General features: G+C 36.9%; 1 protein-coding gene across 3 annotated transcripts in view; it reads left to right on the forward strand.

Annotated features, from left to right (window-relative positions):
* Nucleotides 1-494: 494 nt before the first annotated feature.
* Nucleotides 495-16,818, forward strand: part of Fmr1nb (FMR1 neighbor) — a 37,144-nt gene continuing 20,820 nt past the window's right edge. For all 3 annotated transcript variants that reach the window (XM_059250591.1, XM_059250592.1, XM_059250593.1), the window contains exons 1-4: nucleotides 495-859; nucleotides 3,878-3,973; nucleotides 7,319-7,456; nucleotides 10,284-10,380. In XM_059250591.1, the coding sequence (XP_059106574.1) occupies nucleotides 559-859; nucleotides 3,878-3,973; nucleotides 7,319-7,456; nucleotides 10,284-10,380 (632 nt within the window). In that variant the 5' untranslated portion in view covers nucleotides 495-558. The remainder of the gene's footprint in view (nucleotides 860-3,877; nucleotides 3,974-7,318; nucleotides 7,457-10,283; nucleotides 10,381-16,818) is intronic.

The raw sequence follows: 16,818 nt of genomic DNA on the forward strand, positions 1-16,818 counted from the left end.
TTTCACTATCTGCCATACTGAGTCGAAGGTGTGGCAACTGATTGAGAAACTGAATCCTTAGGTTCACTGAATTTTATATAATAACAATTTTGTTTAAAGATCAACTTTTGGGTAATGGCCACTACAAGTGACTAATTATAGTGACTGTAACAACTGCAGTACAATTAGGAATGTTAAGAGGAATTAGAAGCTTGACTGGAAACCTGAATTTCAGTTATTTATTTTTGATATACAATCAGCAGCAATACTACTGGTATACATGCTACAAAACTCCTTCACTTATTCAGCAAGCAGTTATACACATGTATAATGTGCATAAGTGGAGTGGAAGTGCTTAAAATCCACCCACGGGGTTAAAATGACTAGGTCTACGGAAGACTACAGAAAACATCACGCGGAAGGAATGAGCCTCAGATATCGCGAGACCTGCTACTGTAGTGACTGTCACGAGAGCTCCAAGTTCCATGAGAATTTCAAATCCCACGAGAAGTTGATTGTTGAGGTTCTGGGTAGCCCACGAGCAGCGAGGTGTTACTTCTGGCAGGTCAATTCCGAACAATGCCTTCGGATCTCAGGCCAAAGCAGGGGAGAAATAGATCCAAGAACCGGACTTTCCTCCATGGAGCACGTTGGAAGATAGCAGTTGCTGATAGCCGGTACAGAAGAGAGAATCCTGCCCTCAGGGTGTATCCAGGAGCTTCAGGTTCTCGCCAGGGGGTCAACATGGCGGCCGGCCCTCAGTTTAGCTTCTGCTCTGCAGTACGTCAGTGTTTGCAAAATATGTGGGCCCAGAGGCACTTGGGCCTGTTTTTGCTTTTACTCTGGACTCTGGTGATCCTGTTCTATCTTGTGAGCACTGGTGAGTGTTGATTCTAGGCTAGATAAGGTATGACAGGAGCTTGGGAAGTGTGAGGGAGGTGAGAAAAGTGTGGGGCAGAGTGATGGGTTGTGCCTGGGAAGGAATTAGGGCAAAAAGGGGGTGATTGGGGTACTAGTCGGCAGGAGTAATGGGACCAAAGGTGTCAGAGTGAGACAGAGGGCCAAGGGAATTGCTAGAGACTAAGGGGGTTAGTGAGACAGGGATAGAGGGGATGAGGCAGGAATGGGGCTGAGGTGGGGACAATGATTGCAGGAGCATGTAAGGTTGGGCTGGGTTGCTGGGGTGGGGATTCAGGGGTGAGGCAGGGATGGAGGTGATTAACATGTATGAGGTGATTGAGGGTTTGAGTCCAGTGTTGAAATGTGTGAGGGAATTTTTGAGAGGGTAAGGAGGATTGAGGGAGAGACCCATATTGAGGTTGAAGTAGGATTGAGGGTGTGAGGTGGGATACCTTGCTCAGCCTTGATACAGGGGGGAAGAGCTTACTTAGTCCTGCCTTGACTTGATATGTCATGTGTTGTTGACTCCCATGGGAGGCCTTTCTGAGAAGTGGACAGGAGTAGGGGGAGGGGACAGGAGGAGAGGAGCGAGGGGAAATTGTGGTTGGTATGTAAAATAAATTTAAAAAACCCTTGACCTCACACACTACCTTTTATAAAATGCCTGTCCTTTTTTAGGGCTAAATAGTATTTCATTGTATGGATTTATACATATGTGTATACACACATTTTACATTTGATGTGTGTGTGCACACACACACATCAAGTGTAACAAATTTGTGTTGTTTCTTACCTTTCTGTTACAAATAATGTTTCTATGAGCCTTTATGTATAAATTATTGTGTGGCTATATTAATAACTTAGAATGGAACTACATATTGAATTTTCTGAAGTAGCCATAGATAGATTTATCATGACTGAATCATTTATGTCTCTGTCAGCAGTGTTGAACATTTGTCGTTCCTCTCCCTTTGTGATGATAGCATCCTGTTAGCCATAAAGTGGGTATCTTTCTTGGATTTTGACTTGCATTTCTCCAATGACTAATGATGCTGAACATCTTTTCATGTGTTTGGTGACGTTTGTTTAACTTTGGAAAAATTTTCTTTTAAAAAGATTACCATTTTAAATGTATTTTTTAAATTTTAATACATTATAAGAATTTTTTGTGTTCTATGTATTGGATGATTGTCCAAAAATATGATTTGCAAGTATTTCCTCCAATTCTGTAGATTGTCTTTTCACTTTCTTCATAATATCCATAATGTCTTTGTTTTATTTGAAATGGCCTTGCTACCTAGCCCAGGTTATGCTGAAACTTGTCAAGATCCTTCTGCTTCTGTCCCTCACAGGCTGGGATTACAGGCATGGGATACCATGTCCAACATAATGTTCTTTGATATATAAAAATTTAAATTTCTGTGAATTCTAATTTATGTTTTTTTCTTTGGTTGTTTGGTCCTTCAGTGTCATATCTAAGTAGCCATTGCCAAAACCAAGGTCATGAATATTGTTTCTGTTTTCTTCTAAGAATTTTAAAGTTTTAGTTCTCAAGTTTGGATTGTTGGCCCATTTGTATTAATTTTTATATATGGTATGTGTGAAGATTAAATTAACTTATTTTACTTTTTGCATGCAACTAATCAATTGTTCCAATATCTCAAAAAGTTTTAAAAAATTTACTAATTTTTGTTTGTGTGTGTGTGTGTGTGTGTGTGTGTATGTGCATGTTTGTATCGGGGTGTCTTAGAATCCAGAAGAGAATATCAGATACCCTGGAGCTAGAGTTAACAGACAGGTGTGAGTGTCCCAACATGGGTACAGGAATCTGAACTCTGGTCCTCTGAAATAGTAAAAAGTGCTCTTATTACTGAGCACCTCACTAGCCCCTGTTTTTGCTATTGGGAGTGTATGTGAGTGAATGGATGTTTGTGCATACCATAGTCTGCATATGGAGGTTCAGAGGACAACTTCAGAGAGTCAAGTCAGTTCTTTTCTTCCTGCCTTTATACCTTACCTTCCAAGGATCAAACTCAGGTTGTCAGGCTTGTTTTGCAAGTGCTTTTACCAATGCCCCATCTTGCTAGCACCAGATCAGATTGTTTTATTTTGGCTACCCAATTGGCTAATGATAACAAAGGGTATGAGAGTACAAGAAAAGTGACATTTAGCTGTACTATTAGTAGTAGTATACTTCAGGGTTCTACTGGAAAGTAATAGCCCAGTGGTACAATGTGTGAGGCCCTGGGATTAATTAGGAGCACCAAAAAAAATCACCAAACAAAACAAACAACAAAATAGGAATTTATCAAAAATACTTTTTACATATTAACAAATATATAGCTCTAATAATAATAGTACAAGCAGATGATAATCATTGTAATGTTCTTTAAAATAAAAATGAATTAAGAACAATATAAATGTTTTCCTAGATAATAATTCAGCTATATAAAGGAATTCTGAGGCATAAAGAGACTATTAAGAAATATTTTTTCTTATATGGAATAGAATTATGCAAATGAAACTAAAATTGGATTCTCTGTAATAGAGTGAAAGAGGGATAAGAAATGCTTTCTGTATCTTTGTGTGTGAGGACATCAGCATGCTTGTCAAGACTTCATTATGTAGGTTCTGATTTAGTTGGGATACATAATGTTTCTGATTTTTCTTTTTTTGTTCCTAATTTTTCCACTGATAAACCTTTAAACACTAAGTTCTTTGTTAGGCAAATTTCTTATTTAAGTCATTGTCCAGAAGGCCAATGGAATGTGTGAGCCTGTATGTTAAATATTTGTTCATTTGAATACTTTTTCTGTTTTGTAGCAGAATCACAATCTGATTATCAGTGCTATTTACACTGTTACAAGATTAAAATGCAACATCTGTTATATTTCCATAATTAGTTTAAGCAAAGGTTAGCTACTATTAAAGCTTCATTGAAAATGATAAATGCTTCTATATACTGGGACTAATAATTTCACTTATTTACACTTCTCAGATTCTGTGTCTCCGAAAGAGAAATTGCAAAGGCACAGTAAAGCTCCAGAACATGGATCCAACTGGGAATTTCTGTTGAACTTTTTCTTTCCAACAAGTAAGTTGTTGATTTATGTATATACTTGTGTGTGTATGTATGTGTTAACTTAATGTCCTTGTTTTAAAAAGAGTAGTTAAGTAATCAGGAAGCAGACTTTTCTCAACATTGGAGTGGAACAGACCTGAATTGAGCTCTGGCTCTGCCCTTGGCCTTAGGCAAGACAATCTCTCTGGATATCAGGAAAAATACCCCAGGATTTGTGAGGATGACCTGGGACAATAATTGCAAGGTGAATGTGGCAGATTAAGGCTTAAGTTTGTAATTTTTCATAAAATAGTTTTCCTTAAAGCTTTTATAATTTACTGTAAAATTGATGTCTTCTGTGGCATTAAGCAGTGGCACTGTTGTTATGGAGTAAACCAGATGTTTTCCCATCAGTGTTAATGATAAAAAGTCCAGGTTTCAAGTCACATCATATTGTGATCTGTATATGGTGTTTTTTTTTTTATCAAGCACATGATAATCCTTGAGAATTATTAACCACAAATAAACATTTTATTTTGTACAGCATGTGATCACCTTTGAAAGTGAAGTTTCTCATAAATTGGCATGATAAATATTTTGCTAAAACCTATGTAGAATTTATTTTAAGAAAATCTGATATACTTATCTAAACACAAAATTGAATCCATTGTTTAATTCCAGATCGCACCATTCAACTCTTCGGTGGAAAAAATCTCTGTATGCTTCTCTAGTGATTTCATCAAATATAAAATAGCTATTTTAACACCTGCTACCTATGAGAATAGCAAAATAAATTAAAGCTACTGCCATAGGCAAGTTGAATGAACAAGAAAATAAACCTGGGAAGGTGTTATGTTGAATAGGCTAAAAGAAGGGCTTACTGAGTACAACAGTAAGTGACAGTTTAAGCTTTAGAGTTTTGACAACAGAAATAAATGGTCAAACACTTGTCCACTTGTCTAGGTTGTTTAGAGTAATACAAAAAGTGAAGTGGCCTTTACAATGGTCCAAATGAGATTTATTTATTTATTTTTTTTAATTTTCCTAACCTAACTCAAGAAACCAAAATCAATTGTTTAAAAACTTTTTCCTCAAATCAAATTGTTTGTTCTTCCTCCCTTCATTCTCTCCTCCTTCCCTCCATTACTTCCTTTTGATTTTTTAAAAGATTTTATTTATTTATAATGTATACAATCTTTTTTAAAGATTTATTTATTTATTATGTACACAGTGCTCTGTCTGCATGTATGCCTGTATGCCAGAAGAGGGCGCCAGACTTCATTACAGATGGTTGTAAACCACCATTTGGTTGCTGGGAATTGAACTCAGGACCTCTGGAAGAAAAGCCAGTGCTCTTAACCACTGAGTCATTCTCTCCAATCCTTCCTTTTATTATTTTTGACAGGAACTGACATAGCCCAGGATAACCCTCAAATTCTTTATGTAGCCAAGAGTGATATTAAACTTCTGTTCCTTCTGCCTTCATCTCCCAAATGCTAGAATTATAGTCACATGCCACCAAGTCTGGTTTTATATGGTGCTAGGGATCCAACCGAGGGCAATATGTACATTAGGCAAGCATTTTATCAACTAGCCACATTTCTAGGCTGGCAGGCCTCCCTCCCTCCCTTCCACCCTCCCTCCCCCTCCCTCCCACCCTCCCTCCCCCTCCCTCCCACCCTCCCTCTTCCTCCCTCCCTCCCTCCCTCCCTTCCTCCCTCCCTTCCTCCCTTCCTCCCCCCCCTCTCTCTTTCTTTCTAAGAAACATTAGATGTAGAATGATCTACATACTTGAAAACAGAGGGTTAATATTTATCAATTGTACATGTTGTGTTTTTTGAAAACTAATTATGGAATACCTAATGGAAAGGATTTTGAGTATTTCCAACACAAACAAATGATAAATGTTTAAGATGATACATATACCAGTTACTTCAGAATAACCATCACACACATACTATGTACATATGTACATATATATTTATATATTTATTGCAAGGTCACTGTGCCCCATAAATGTATACAATTATTATGTGTCAGTTAAGAATAGTTTTTGTGATTCTGAAATGATCCTTTATATATATGTTTTTTTTAATTAGCTTTTTAAAAGTAGCATATAAAGGAATAGGTTCTAGTATAGCATTCTCATTCTTAGTTTATTTTTTGATCTTCTTTTCCAGTCTTATTCCTCAGCTCACTTCAGTAACCACCTTTTGCTTCGTCATAAATATTCATGTTTGTATCCATTTATTTTTATTATTTTTGATCATGTGTCTATGTGTTGGTGTATGTTTATATATATGTGTATGCAAATGCCCAATGAAAGAAAAGGAAGTGGATTCCCCGGGAGCTAGAGATATAAGCAGCTGTAATAGTACATGCATGCTTTTAACCTCTAAGCTATCTCTAGCTCCGACATATATTCTATTTACTTGTTTTCCTTCTTCTGCCCACTCATTAAGACCTCTTTTTACCCCGTCATAAATCTCCTTTTCTAGTTTCATACCCATCACATATTCACACAGATATAAAAATTTAAAAAAAAAAGATAAGATGTGTGTATGAGAAAGAACATGTAGCATTTGTTTTTCTGAATTTGGGTTACTTAATAGAATAATTTCTAGTTCCCTCTATTTTTCTGTAAATTTCGTGATTTCAGAATTACAAAAAGTATTCTTAACCACTATTTAGTTCCTTCTGTATTATATTTGTGTCACTACCATTCCCCTCATAGCTTATAGTTCTTTTTTTAAAGTTATCTAACACATAAAATTCATTTTTATTCTCATAAACACAATTTGGAGTTTTTGAGGCATTTTAGATATGAAAATGATGAATTTTAGACAATGGAATACATTACTTAAAGTATCTCAGGCAATTTTTAAAACTATCTTACCACACAAGGGATTTAGTTCTATTTATAAAATGTCTGCCTAGCATGCACAAAGCCGTGAGTTTGAGCTCTAGCACTGCATGGAGACTGGGTATGGTGGTGTACATCTATAATCCTAGCAGTCAGGAGATTGAGGCAGGAGGATCTGGAGTTCAAGGCCATCTGTGGTGGGATAGAGAATTTGATATATAGGTCACTTTGGGTACTGGAGACCTGGTCTCAAAAAGATACCTTATTAGCAATTTATGTATTTGTACAGTTTTAACTACTAGTATTTAACTATTAGAATTAACTAAGTGTACTATTAAATAACTAATAATTTAAACTTGTATTTTCTCATTTTAATGTTAGAATTCATCATTATTTATATTTTTAATGTACTGTGTTAAATGTTTTTCTTTTTCTCTTGCTTTGTATTTATTTGATTATGAAAAGTGTTTATTAATCATGCTAACTATTCTTTCTTGGATTCCTATCTTTGAAAGCATGCATCATAAGGGAGAATCAGGAGGTAGTGGCTTGTAATAAGCATCCGTATCTTAGCAAGACTGAATGTTTAAGATTCAAGTGCTGCTTTTCATCATCTGGGACCAAAATGAGGTGCTACGCCCCACTAAGAGATAGTAAGTAGATCATGTCTCATTCATTTATTTGCTTTAAATACTGGAAAAAAAATAGAAAAACACTGAAATAAATAGATTGCAAGGTTTTAAGTACATCTTTAGATTTTCCAGCTTAACATTTCCCAGGAATTCCCAAACCAAGACCAATGGTAGCAGTAGAAATTCTGTGATAGTTCCCTAGCAGTTTCTGTTTAGTCCTTAGATGATAAACAACTATTCAGAATTAGTCTAACCTGTTCAGTAAGTTTAGTCACTCTCCCTTTTCTTTCAATGCTTCTAAGCTGCTATATGAGTTCTGACTCTCTGCCTGAGAGAAGGTACTAGGAAGGTGTAAAAAAGAGTATAGTACATTCCTTTCTTGTTGCTATGACACAGACGCCTGACACAAACTTGAAGAAGGGTTCATTTTACTCACTGTTTCAGAGGGTTCAGTCTACAGCTGCTTGGCTCTGTGTATTTCAGCAGAACATCATTGTAGTTAGAACACGTCATGGAGGAAGGAGAGTGAGCCATTTCATGACCAACTAGGAATCAGAGGTGGAGAATACAAGAGGCCATGACATGATGTAGTTGTTCTACTTGGGCCCTACCTCTGCTTTTCACTGCCTTCCAGTGCCATTAGTAAACTGTAAGTCTCAAAAGTGATTAAGCATTCATTAATTACATGAGAGCCTTCACTAATCTGTCTTACATTAATCTGTAATACAGATACATTGAGAGGTGTGCTTCACTAAATCTTTTAGGCTTTTCTGAATCCAAAGTCAATTGCCAGTTAACATTTACTATCACAGGGAGTTATCCCTTCTCACTCATGGTGAAGAGTCTTAGATGGTATTCCTATACCAAAAGCAAGATTAACAGGAGAAGAACATCACAAATTTATTTAACCATAGTTTTATGTGACACTGAGGCTTTTGAATTAAGAGCTGGTGATACAAGGTAACATTTAATATACATAGATTCCCTGAAGCACAGACACATGTAGAAATGATTGGACAAAGAGAGTGTGATTTAAATGAGGACATCTGAGAAGGTCTGTCCAGATTCTTAATGTCCTCTCTGTATAGCATTCCTTCCTCCCAGGTATTCACCTCCGGGCCCTTTTGAAATAGAGATCCTGTGACCTAGTAAGTCAGGGATTTCTTTCTTTTTGTTCTCTCCCTCTTCTCTTCTACCACTTTTGTTTGTTTGCTTGTTTTTGTTTTTTGAAATGTGGTCTCATGAAGCTCATACTTGCCTCAAATTTGTTATATAGTTGAAGATGACCTTGAACTTCTCTTTTTCCTATCTCAGAACCTCAAATGTTCAGAATATAGTCATATGCCACAGTCCCCATCTGGTAATAGAATTTCTTTATCTTCAGGATTGAAAGGCAGGGGAAGATCAGAGTAATAGTTTTGAGCTTATGGCTGGCTTTGGGTGGAAGAACTGCTTTCTATGACCTGTCTTGGGGTGAATAAATTTGAATTTCTCTGGCTTTTCCTCTGGGGGAGAGAAGAGTAGGAGATAGGAAGCCAGGTGAAAATCAGAAAGAAATCTGACTTTTTCTTTTCTTTTTTTTTTTTGAGACAGGAGTCTCCTGCATTCTCCTGAACTTTCTATATAGCAGGTGATGACCTCGAGTTTTCAGTGATATTATAGGCATGCACTACCACACCTAATTTATGTGGTGCTAAAGGTCAAACCTAGGGCTTCATGCATACTAAACAAGCACTCTACCAACTCCTGAGCTTCTAAGGCTGCATCTGAGGCCTTTCTCCTGGGTTATCATATCTGGTTAGTCGTAATAACACTAGTTAGGCTTGCCTTAGCTTAATTTTTTGATATTAGTTTCTCTTCCTGTGTCAAGTTATTTCCATTTACCTTGTGTTCATCAGTTTGCCATGTAGCAATAGATGTAATGTTTCCTGTTAGCTGTCTTTAGTAGCTTTTCTTTGTTCTGTTTCTTTTAGAATAATCCAAAGCAAAATTACTCTCTTAAGATTTTTCTTTCTTTCTGAAGTTAAAGAAATAACACCATCTTTTTTTTTCTCGTCCTTTCACTTGCTAGTGGGGACAAATTATTTGTTGGTCCCATGATGAATGTATTGGATGTGATAGAGCACTAAGAAATAACAGGATCCATGAAAGACAATATCTTAGGTTTATATATGGCTCCTCTTCAACTTAGAGCTCTCTGTTGTACATCTAGTATTAATGATGAAAACTAAAGCCTGATCATGAATATAGTATTGAAGTTTTAATGTCATGTTGTATTTATAATTCATTAATCAGTTTACTGTTTCTATTATGTGTGAAGAAACATTTGGTTCTTTTAATGAAAAAAATTGATCCATAACTTAAAATTCCCCAGTCATAATAGAAAGCATTTCCCAATGCATATGAGGCTAAAGTATGCTTATTCACCTGCAGATTTTTGATTCTGTGTTTGAGTCCTTTATATTTTGGAAGTAAACACTGAAGAAGCCATTTCTTTACCAAGTTAACTGTTCATAGATTGATTTGTTCTTCAGATACTCTTAGGATGTAGAACTTATGGCCATAGAACAAGTACATTTAGGGCCATACAAAGAATCCAATATTGTGAAACATAATATGCCAACAAAAACAGCCTCATTATTTTGTTAAGGTATTGTTGGTGGGCACATTTTGAAAGTGGCTTTTAGTTGCATTTCAAGAACTCCTACCTGAAGCATAACAAGGAGGTTCACCGTTCACTTTACTTTATTAATAAAACTGATAGTTTTTTATAAATACTTTATAAAATAGTTCAGATTTGCTTCTTTTGCCTAGGCATAAAAGTAACAAGATATAATTAAACCAACAGAGCCCAAACAGATGTTCCGGGTATTTGGATTCGCTGTGACCAGCATGATAATCCTGGGATTTCTTCCTATGTGTTGCTGCTCTCTTTGCCAGAGGAGGTAGGCAAACATAAACCTTTATTTGCTGATTGCTGACTATGTGTGGATATTTGTGTGTTGACACATTTCTTCCATTGCTTTAAATATGAAGGGATAATTTTTTGGGAAAAAACTAAAAATAAAATTAGAAAATTTTCTTTTAAAGACATGATATTTTTTCACAAATATAAAATGTCCTGTTTAATAGGCTTTGTTTATTTTATCATCAAACAAAATCCTAACTGGAAGGAAAAAGAAGTCCGCAAGCTGGAGATATGTGGAGTTGGGGTAGCTATTAAGTGCAAATGAGAGTGATTTCTGGAAGTTGTAGGCTGCCAGGGGTCTTCTATCCTTGGTCTTAAAACATTGGTCTGTCTTTAACATAAGTTATGTCAGATTTTTTCTTAGAGACTTATACAAAATACCAATAGAAAACTAGCACTTGATGTTTCCAAATTTGTTCATTTTTTTGTAGATCCCCACCCACTGAAGCAGAATGGGTGTGAAGGTACACAGCAACCAGAATGAGTATAAAAAGTGAGGTGGGGGATACAATGGCATAGTACTTCTTTTGCATGAGGCCCAAGGTTTCAGTTCCCAGAATTGGAAAAAAAATGTTAGAGAGTTGGGAGCATAGCATTTAGAGAAATCCCACATTCAGATTCAAGTACAGGATCAGCACAGGCATGACTGAGAACAAGTGCTTCCTTCAGTTTTCTGGGAAAAGTTTTGGTTGCATATTAAGCATTTGTGATGTTTTTACACTTCATTTATTTTTCCATAGGGATCATCAAGGTTTCAGTTATCACTTTAGCAGACGTGTGTGTGTGTGTGTGTGTGTGTGTGTGTGTGTGTATGTATGTGTATGTATGTGTGTTTGTAGTACTGAGGATTGAATGTAAGACTGTGTGTGATAAGAAAGTGCTTCATTGCTAAGGGAAGTGCTGTACCATAAAGCTATGTCTCCAGTCTTCACTCTTAATTTCCAGTCAGAGTCTCATTGAGTTGTCCACTCTGACTTTGAACTTACTATGTAGTTCAGGTTGGCCTTGTACTTTTGATTTTCCTTCCTTAGCCTCTGCATATCTGTGATAATAAGCCTGTGTGACAAGGTGTAACTTTAATAGATCATTTCGAATTCTTCTGTTAAGTCACAACATTTTAATTATTCCCACTTGCATCCAAGCCAATTCTTTTTCTCAGATTTCATTTAGCTTCAAATTTTGAGTGGATAAATTTCTGTGTGTATAGTATATTCTCATGTATATGAGGGTGCATGTGCCTATGCTTGTGAGGAGGCCAGAGTATTTTAGATGTTCTGGTCTATCACTTTCTGCCTTATTCATTTGAGACAGACTGAGGTTACAGGTGTACAAGGTCAGTCTGCCTTTTTTTAAATGTTACTTCTAATAACCAAACCCAGATCCTGTGCTTGTATACAAGAACTCTTACTTGAGTGTATGGTTTCTATTCCCCACTCTCTTTCTTTAAGTATAGTCGTGTCATCTTTTTCAAAAAATTTATTTATTTGTGTGGGTATTTTTTCTGCATGCATGTCTGTTCCACGTACATGCTTGGTGCCCAAGGAGGCCAGAGGAGAGCATCAAATCTCCTAGGACTGGAGCTATATGGATGGTTGTAAGCCACCTTTTGTGTTGCTTGGAGTTAAACTCATGTCCTCTGGAAGAGCAGCCAGTGCTCTTAACCACTGGGCAATCTTTCTAGTTCCTCATTAGCCTTTCTCATGGTTTTCTTTTTTTCTTTTCTTTAGGTGATTGGGAGTAGGAATGGAGGTTTGTTTTTTTGTTTTGTTTTGTTTTTTTTCCTCCGTTCATCCCTTTAAAGCTTGCTTTCACATAAAAAAAACTTATGAATAAATGTGAAAGCTTTGTTAGAATTTGATGGCTAGAATTAGACCTTATAATTTAGAAAGTGTCTGGATAATAAGATTAGTATAATTTCACTTGGATCTTCTATTATACATTTACCAACTAATTTTATAAGGACATTTACATCCATTGGATTCTTTTCTTTAAAATGAAATCCAAACATTATCCCCTGATGAGAACATATTTTATGTTTTATGTAATATAAACTGTTTTAGAGACTCAGCCACTGTGAATAAGAACTTGAAATACAGATGTTCTGGTTTCCCATGCTATTATGCTACTATTTTGTATGAGGGGTACGTTCCTTTTGTCATTCTAAGCTGCCTACCATGGCCCCAGAACAAATGGCACTTTAACCTAGGTGTTTACCTCTGTTTCTTCGAGGACCAGTGGTTGAGAGTAGATGGGACACTGTCAGTTTCTCCTGGAAGGCTGATTTTAGAATCAAAGAGCAGATAAGGAGATAAATGGAAGCCAAAGGTTGCAAAACTCTTCCTTTGAGGGGCAAGATACCTCATAAGAATAATCCTCTTACCTCACTTCCCATCTCCATTTCAAAGAATAAAGGACATAAGATATTAAATTAGTCAAAATAAATGACTCCATAAAATGAAAATAGATGTAGTAGTAGTAAAATCCATATATAGCTATTTAAAAAGGAAAATAGGGAGTGGAGAGAGGACTCAGCAGTTAAAAATGTGTAGTGCTCTTCTTTCAAAGGCATGCTTCCAACCACCTGCAATTCTAGCTCTGGAGGTGTCTGACAACTCTGGCTATACTCACCTCTCACACACACATATCCACACACAGTTAAGTTTTAAAGTTACATCTTTGAAAAGTAAAAGAAGCCAGACACAATTGTTTGTGTAAATCACAGGAACTAAAAACAAAGTACAGATCTGCATTAACATGATCTGTGCCTCTGTTGAAAGAATCCTTTGCCATTTCAGCATTGGGAGGCAGCCTTGTGCTCTTCTTATGGCATTCTGTCTTATACATGAGCCATTAGAGTGTTCCTTATGGGGGAAAAACTTTTATAATGACTCTCTTGGTCTTCAGTTGCAAACCAAAACAAACAAGATTTTGATATTCTCTTGCCTATTTAATTTGAACACTATCTCTTATTTATATGTCACCTAAAGAACTAGCAACTGGCAATAATTGGAGCAATGAAAAATGAGAACAGGTGGAGGAAGTGAAAACAGTGTTGGTGGAGATTATCATCATTCTCCAGAACCAAATAGATGTACTTCATTCTTTTGATGTTCATGATTTCTGCAGCAGAACATATTTATTCAGTACTAGCTTCACTGTGTAATGTGGCGTATACAGAGATGTTGAAGACATAGACCCTATTTTTTAAAATAAAAATTACATATTTATTTATATTTGTGAGTATGTGTCTGTGTGAGTGTATACACGTGTGTGTGTGTGTGTGTGTGTGTGTGTGTGTGTGTGTGTACACGCTGTTCTTTGTGGCCCACAGCATTGAACTAGATTTGCTTTCTTGAGCATGGGTGGGCAACCATTAACTGTCTTTATTTCCTCAGGGAGAGCTGCGGCCTTGTTTTCTTGGCTAGCCTGGAAGCCATCAAGCCCCACAAATCTTCCTGTCTTTGCCCACCTCAAAGCTGGTGTTGGGGGTGTTTCAGAGGATACACGGCTTGTTATGTGGGTGTGGAGATAGGAACTCCAGTCCTCAGTTGTAGCACGAATCTTAAACGGTCTCATTAATAAAATCAAACCTGAGGCCGGTTATTGGGGTGAATGCTGGAAGATCAGAGAAGCAGAACAAGCCACAGCTAACTTCACCTGGCCAACTTCTCAGCTGATCTTGTTTCCTTAGACTGGAAGCCTCTGTGTTCTCATATCCAAATGGCTTTCAGCTGAACTGCTTCTCAAAAGCCTGAAAGCTTAATCAGGCTCCTTCCTGGTCCTCACGCCTTATATACCTTTCTGCTTTCTGCCATCACTTCCTGGGATTAAAGGCTCACTTCCTGGGATTAAAGGCTCAACTCTTGGGATTAAAGGCATGAGTCACCATGCCTGGATGTTTCCAGTGTGGCTTTAAACTCATAGAGATCCGGATGGATTTCTGCCTCCCAAGTGATAGGATTAAAGGCATGTGTGCCACCATTTTCTGGCCTCTATATCTAGTGGCTGTTCTGTTCTCTGACCCCAGATAGGTTTATTAGGGTGAACAATAATTTGGGGAACACAATTATCATCACATTCAGTATTTCAGACAAAACACAAGTGGAATTAAAGTAAGTAGAGATACAGTCTCTGTGGAGGGGTGCCATTTGAATTGGGTTTTGAAGGGAAGGCAAGATATGAATTAGATGGGGAGGGGCCTTTCCACAGAATTCCTTATATCGGGAAGGAGATCTCCTTAGTGTATGCCCTTTAACAGCTTCTTGTTTGTAAGCAGAGGAGACTGAACTTTGTCTTTGGAATAATTAGTACTCAGTTTCCAGTTTGCTTCTGCTAGACTTGAGGTCAGATTTGATATAATCCAAATACACAGAAACTTGAGCCTGCTTGAATTAGTTGCATAAATGCAAAAGGGAGGAGAGAACATAAGTGAAAAGCTTTCCAAGAATTTGCTACTAAGTATCTTAATTAAACTTGCATGTAAGATGTATTTTGAAATTCACTGCACCCTCAAGGTTGTGTAACATGTATTTTTAGCCTCATTAATTGGGATCAGTAGCTTCATTAGGTTTAAGTGCCACCAATAGGCTTAAGACTAACTTATATGAAGAAGGAAAAGATCAGGTGGATGGAGACAGAAAGAAGCAGAGGAGGAGAGCTCTAAGAGCAGGGGTGGGGTAGGGTGAGGAATACTTGAATCACTACCATTAGATTAAGTTTATCAAGCTCATTGATTAAGTTTATAAAGCTCATTGATTTTTGCAAATAATCAATTCTTTGTTTCATTTTTGGTGTTATTGTTGTTTGTTTCTATTTTATTAATTTCAGCCCAAGTTTGATTATTTCTTGCCATGTACTCTTTTTGGATGCAATTTATTCTTTTTATTCTAGAACTTTCAGGTGTGCCATTAATTTGTTAATATGAGGTCTATCCAAAGATTTTTTTATATAGACACTCAGTGCTATGAAATTGCCTTCATTGTGTCCCATAGGTTTGGTTATGTTGTATTTTCATAATCATTCAATTCTAAATGTTTCTAATTTCCTTCTCAATTTGTCTTGACCCAGTTTTCATTCAGTAGTTTTCATAAAGTTTGTATACTTTCTGTTTCTAATGTTGATAGCTAACTTTAATCCATGGTGGTCAGACTGAATGTTGGTTAGTATTTTAGATTTCTTTTCTCTGTTGAGACTTTTTGTGTCTGAGTATGTTGTTTTCATTAGCTTTCTATTAGCTGTAATAAAACACCATGACCAAAAGCAGCTTGGGGGGGAAAGAGTTTATTTGGCTTACATGTCCAAGTCACAGTTCATCACTGATAGAAGTCAGGGAAGCAACTTAGGAAGAAACATGGAGTCAAGAACTGAAGCAGAGGCCATGGAAGAATGTGCTTACTGGGGTAAACCCCAGAAATTTCTTGGGTCCTGCCCAGCTCCATCCATGGTACCACAGCCACTCAGACCCAAGTAAACACACAGAGGCTTGGGCTTGTATTATTTACAAACTGTATGGCCTATGACTTCAGCCACTTGCCAGCTAGCTCTTTCGTTTTAAATCAACCCATTTCTATTAATCTATATGTTGCCACATGACTGTAGCACTACCAGACTGCTGGCATCTTGCTGTCCCTTAGGTAGTGGCTGGTATCTCTCTCCCTCTGCTTTTCTTCTTCCTGTCTCTATCTTGGATTTCCCTCCTGGCTATAACCTTTCTCACCATAAGCCAGAGCAGCTTCTTCATTAACCAATCATAGCAACACATATTCACAGCATACAGAAAGACCATTCCATAGCACTTTCCCTTTTATGTCTAATTGAAAGGAAGGATTTAACTTTACCATAGTAAAATTACATATAATAGAACAGTTATAAAGCAAGAATTATAGTTATAATATCTAGTCTATTTGTATTTGACAAAATTAAAGAAAATATTCTATCATCTGTCCTATATTTATGAGTCTAAAGTTTCATATCTAATTTATCTTTTATCATAACCAAGAAAAATTATAATTATCTAGTCTTCAACTATGTCAAAGACCCCAGAAGGATATAATATTACCTAAGTAAATAGGAAGTGCATTGTAAGCATCTTCCAAAGTTCTAGAAATCATAGAGACATCTAGCTGCCTGGAGAGTAACCCAAAGTCCCTCTGCAATGTTTGGGCATCCATCTTTAATCTATAGGCCTAGAATTTTTTAGTCATTTCTCCCTGTGTCCTATAGAATATCTGGCAGTCTTCTCTGCAAAGCAGGAACCTGAAGGGCCATGTCACCTTGTTTTGGCAAAATTCAGTGGTCCTTTTTACATGCGTCCTGCACCTCCAGTTGATATAACATTTTTTGTCAAGCAGTCCAGGCAAGAACAGTTTCTTGCCCAAATGGCTAACTTTTGCCATAAGGAAAACAAACTCCATAT

The sequence above is a fragment of the Peromyscus eremicus genome, chromosome X (assembly GCF_949786415.1).
Source record: "Peromyscus eremicus chromosome X, PerEre_H2_v1, whole genome shotgun sequence".
Lineage (NCBI taxonomy): Eukaryota > Metazoa > Chordata > Mammalia > Rodentia > Cricetidae > Peromyscus > Peromyscus eremicus.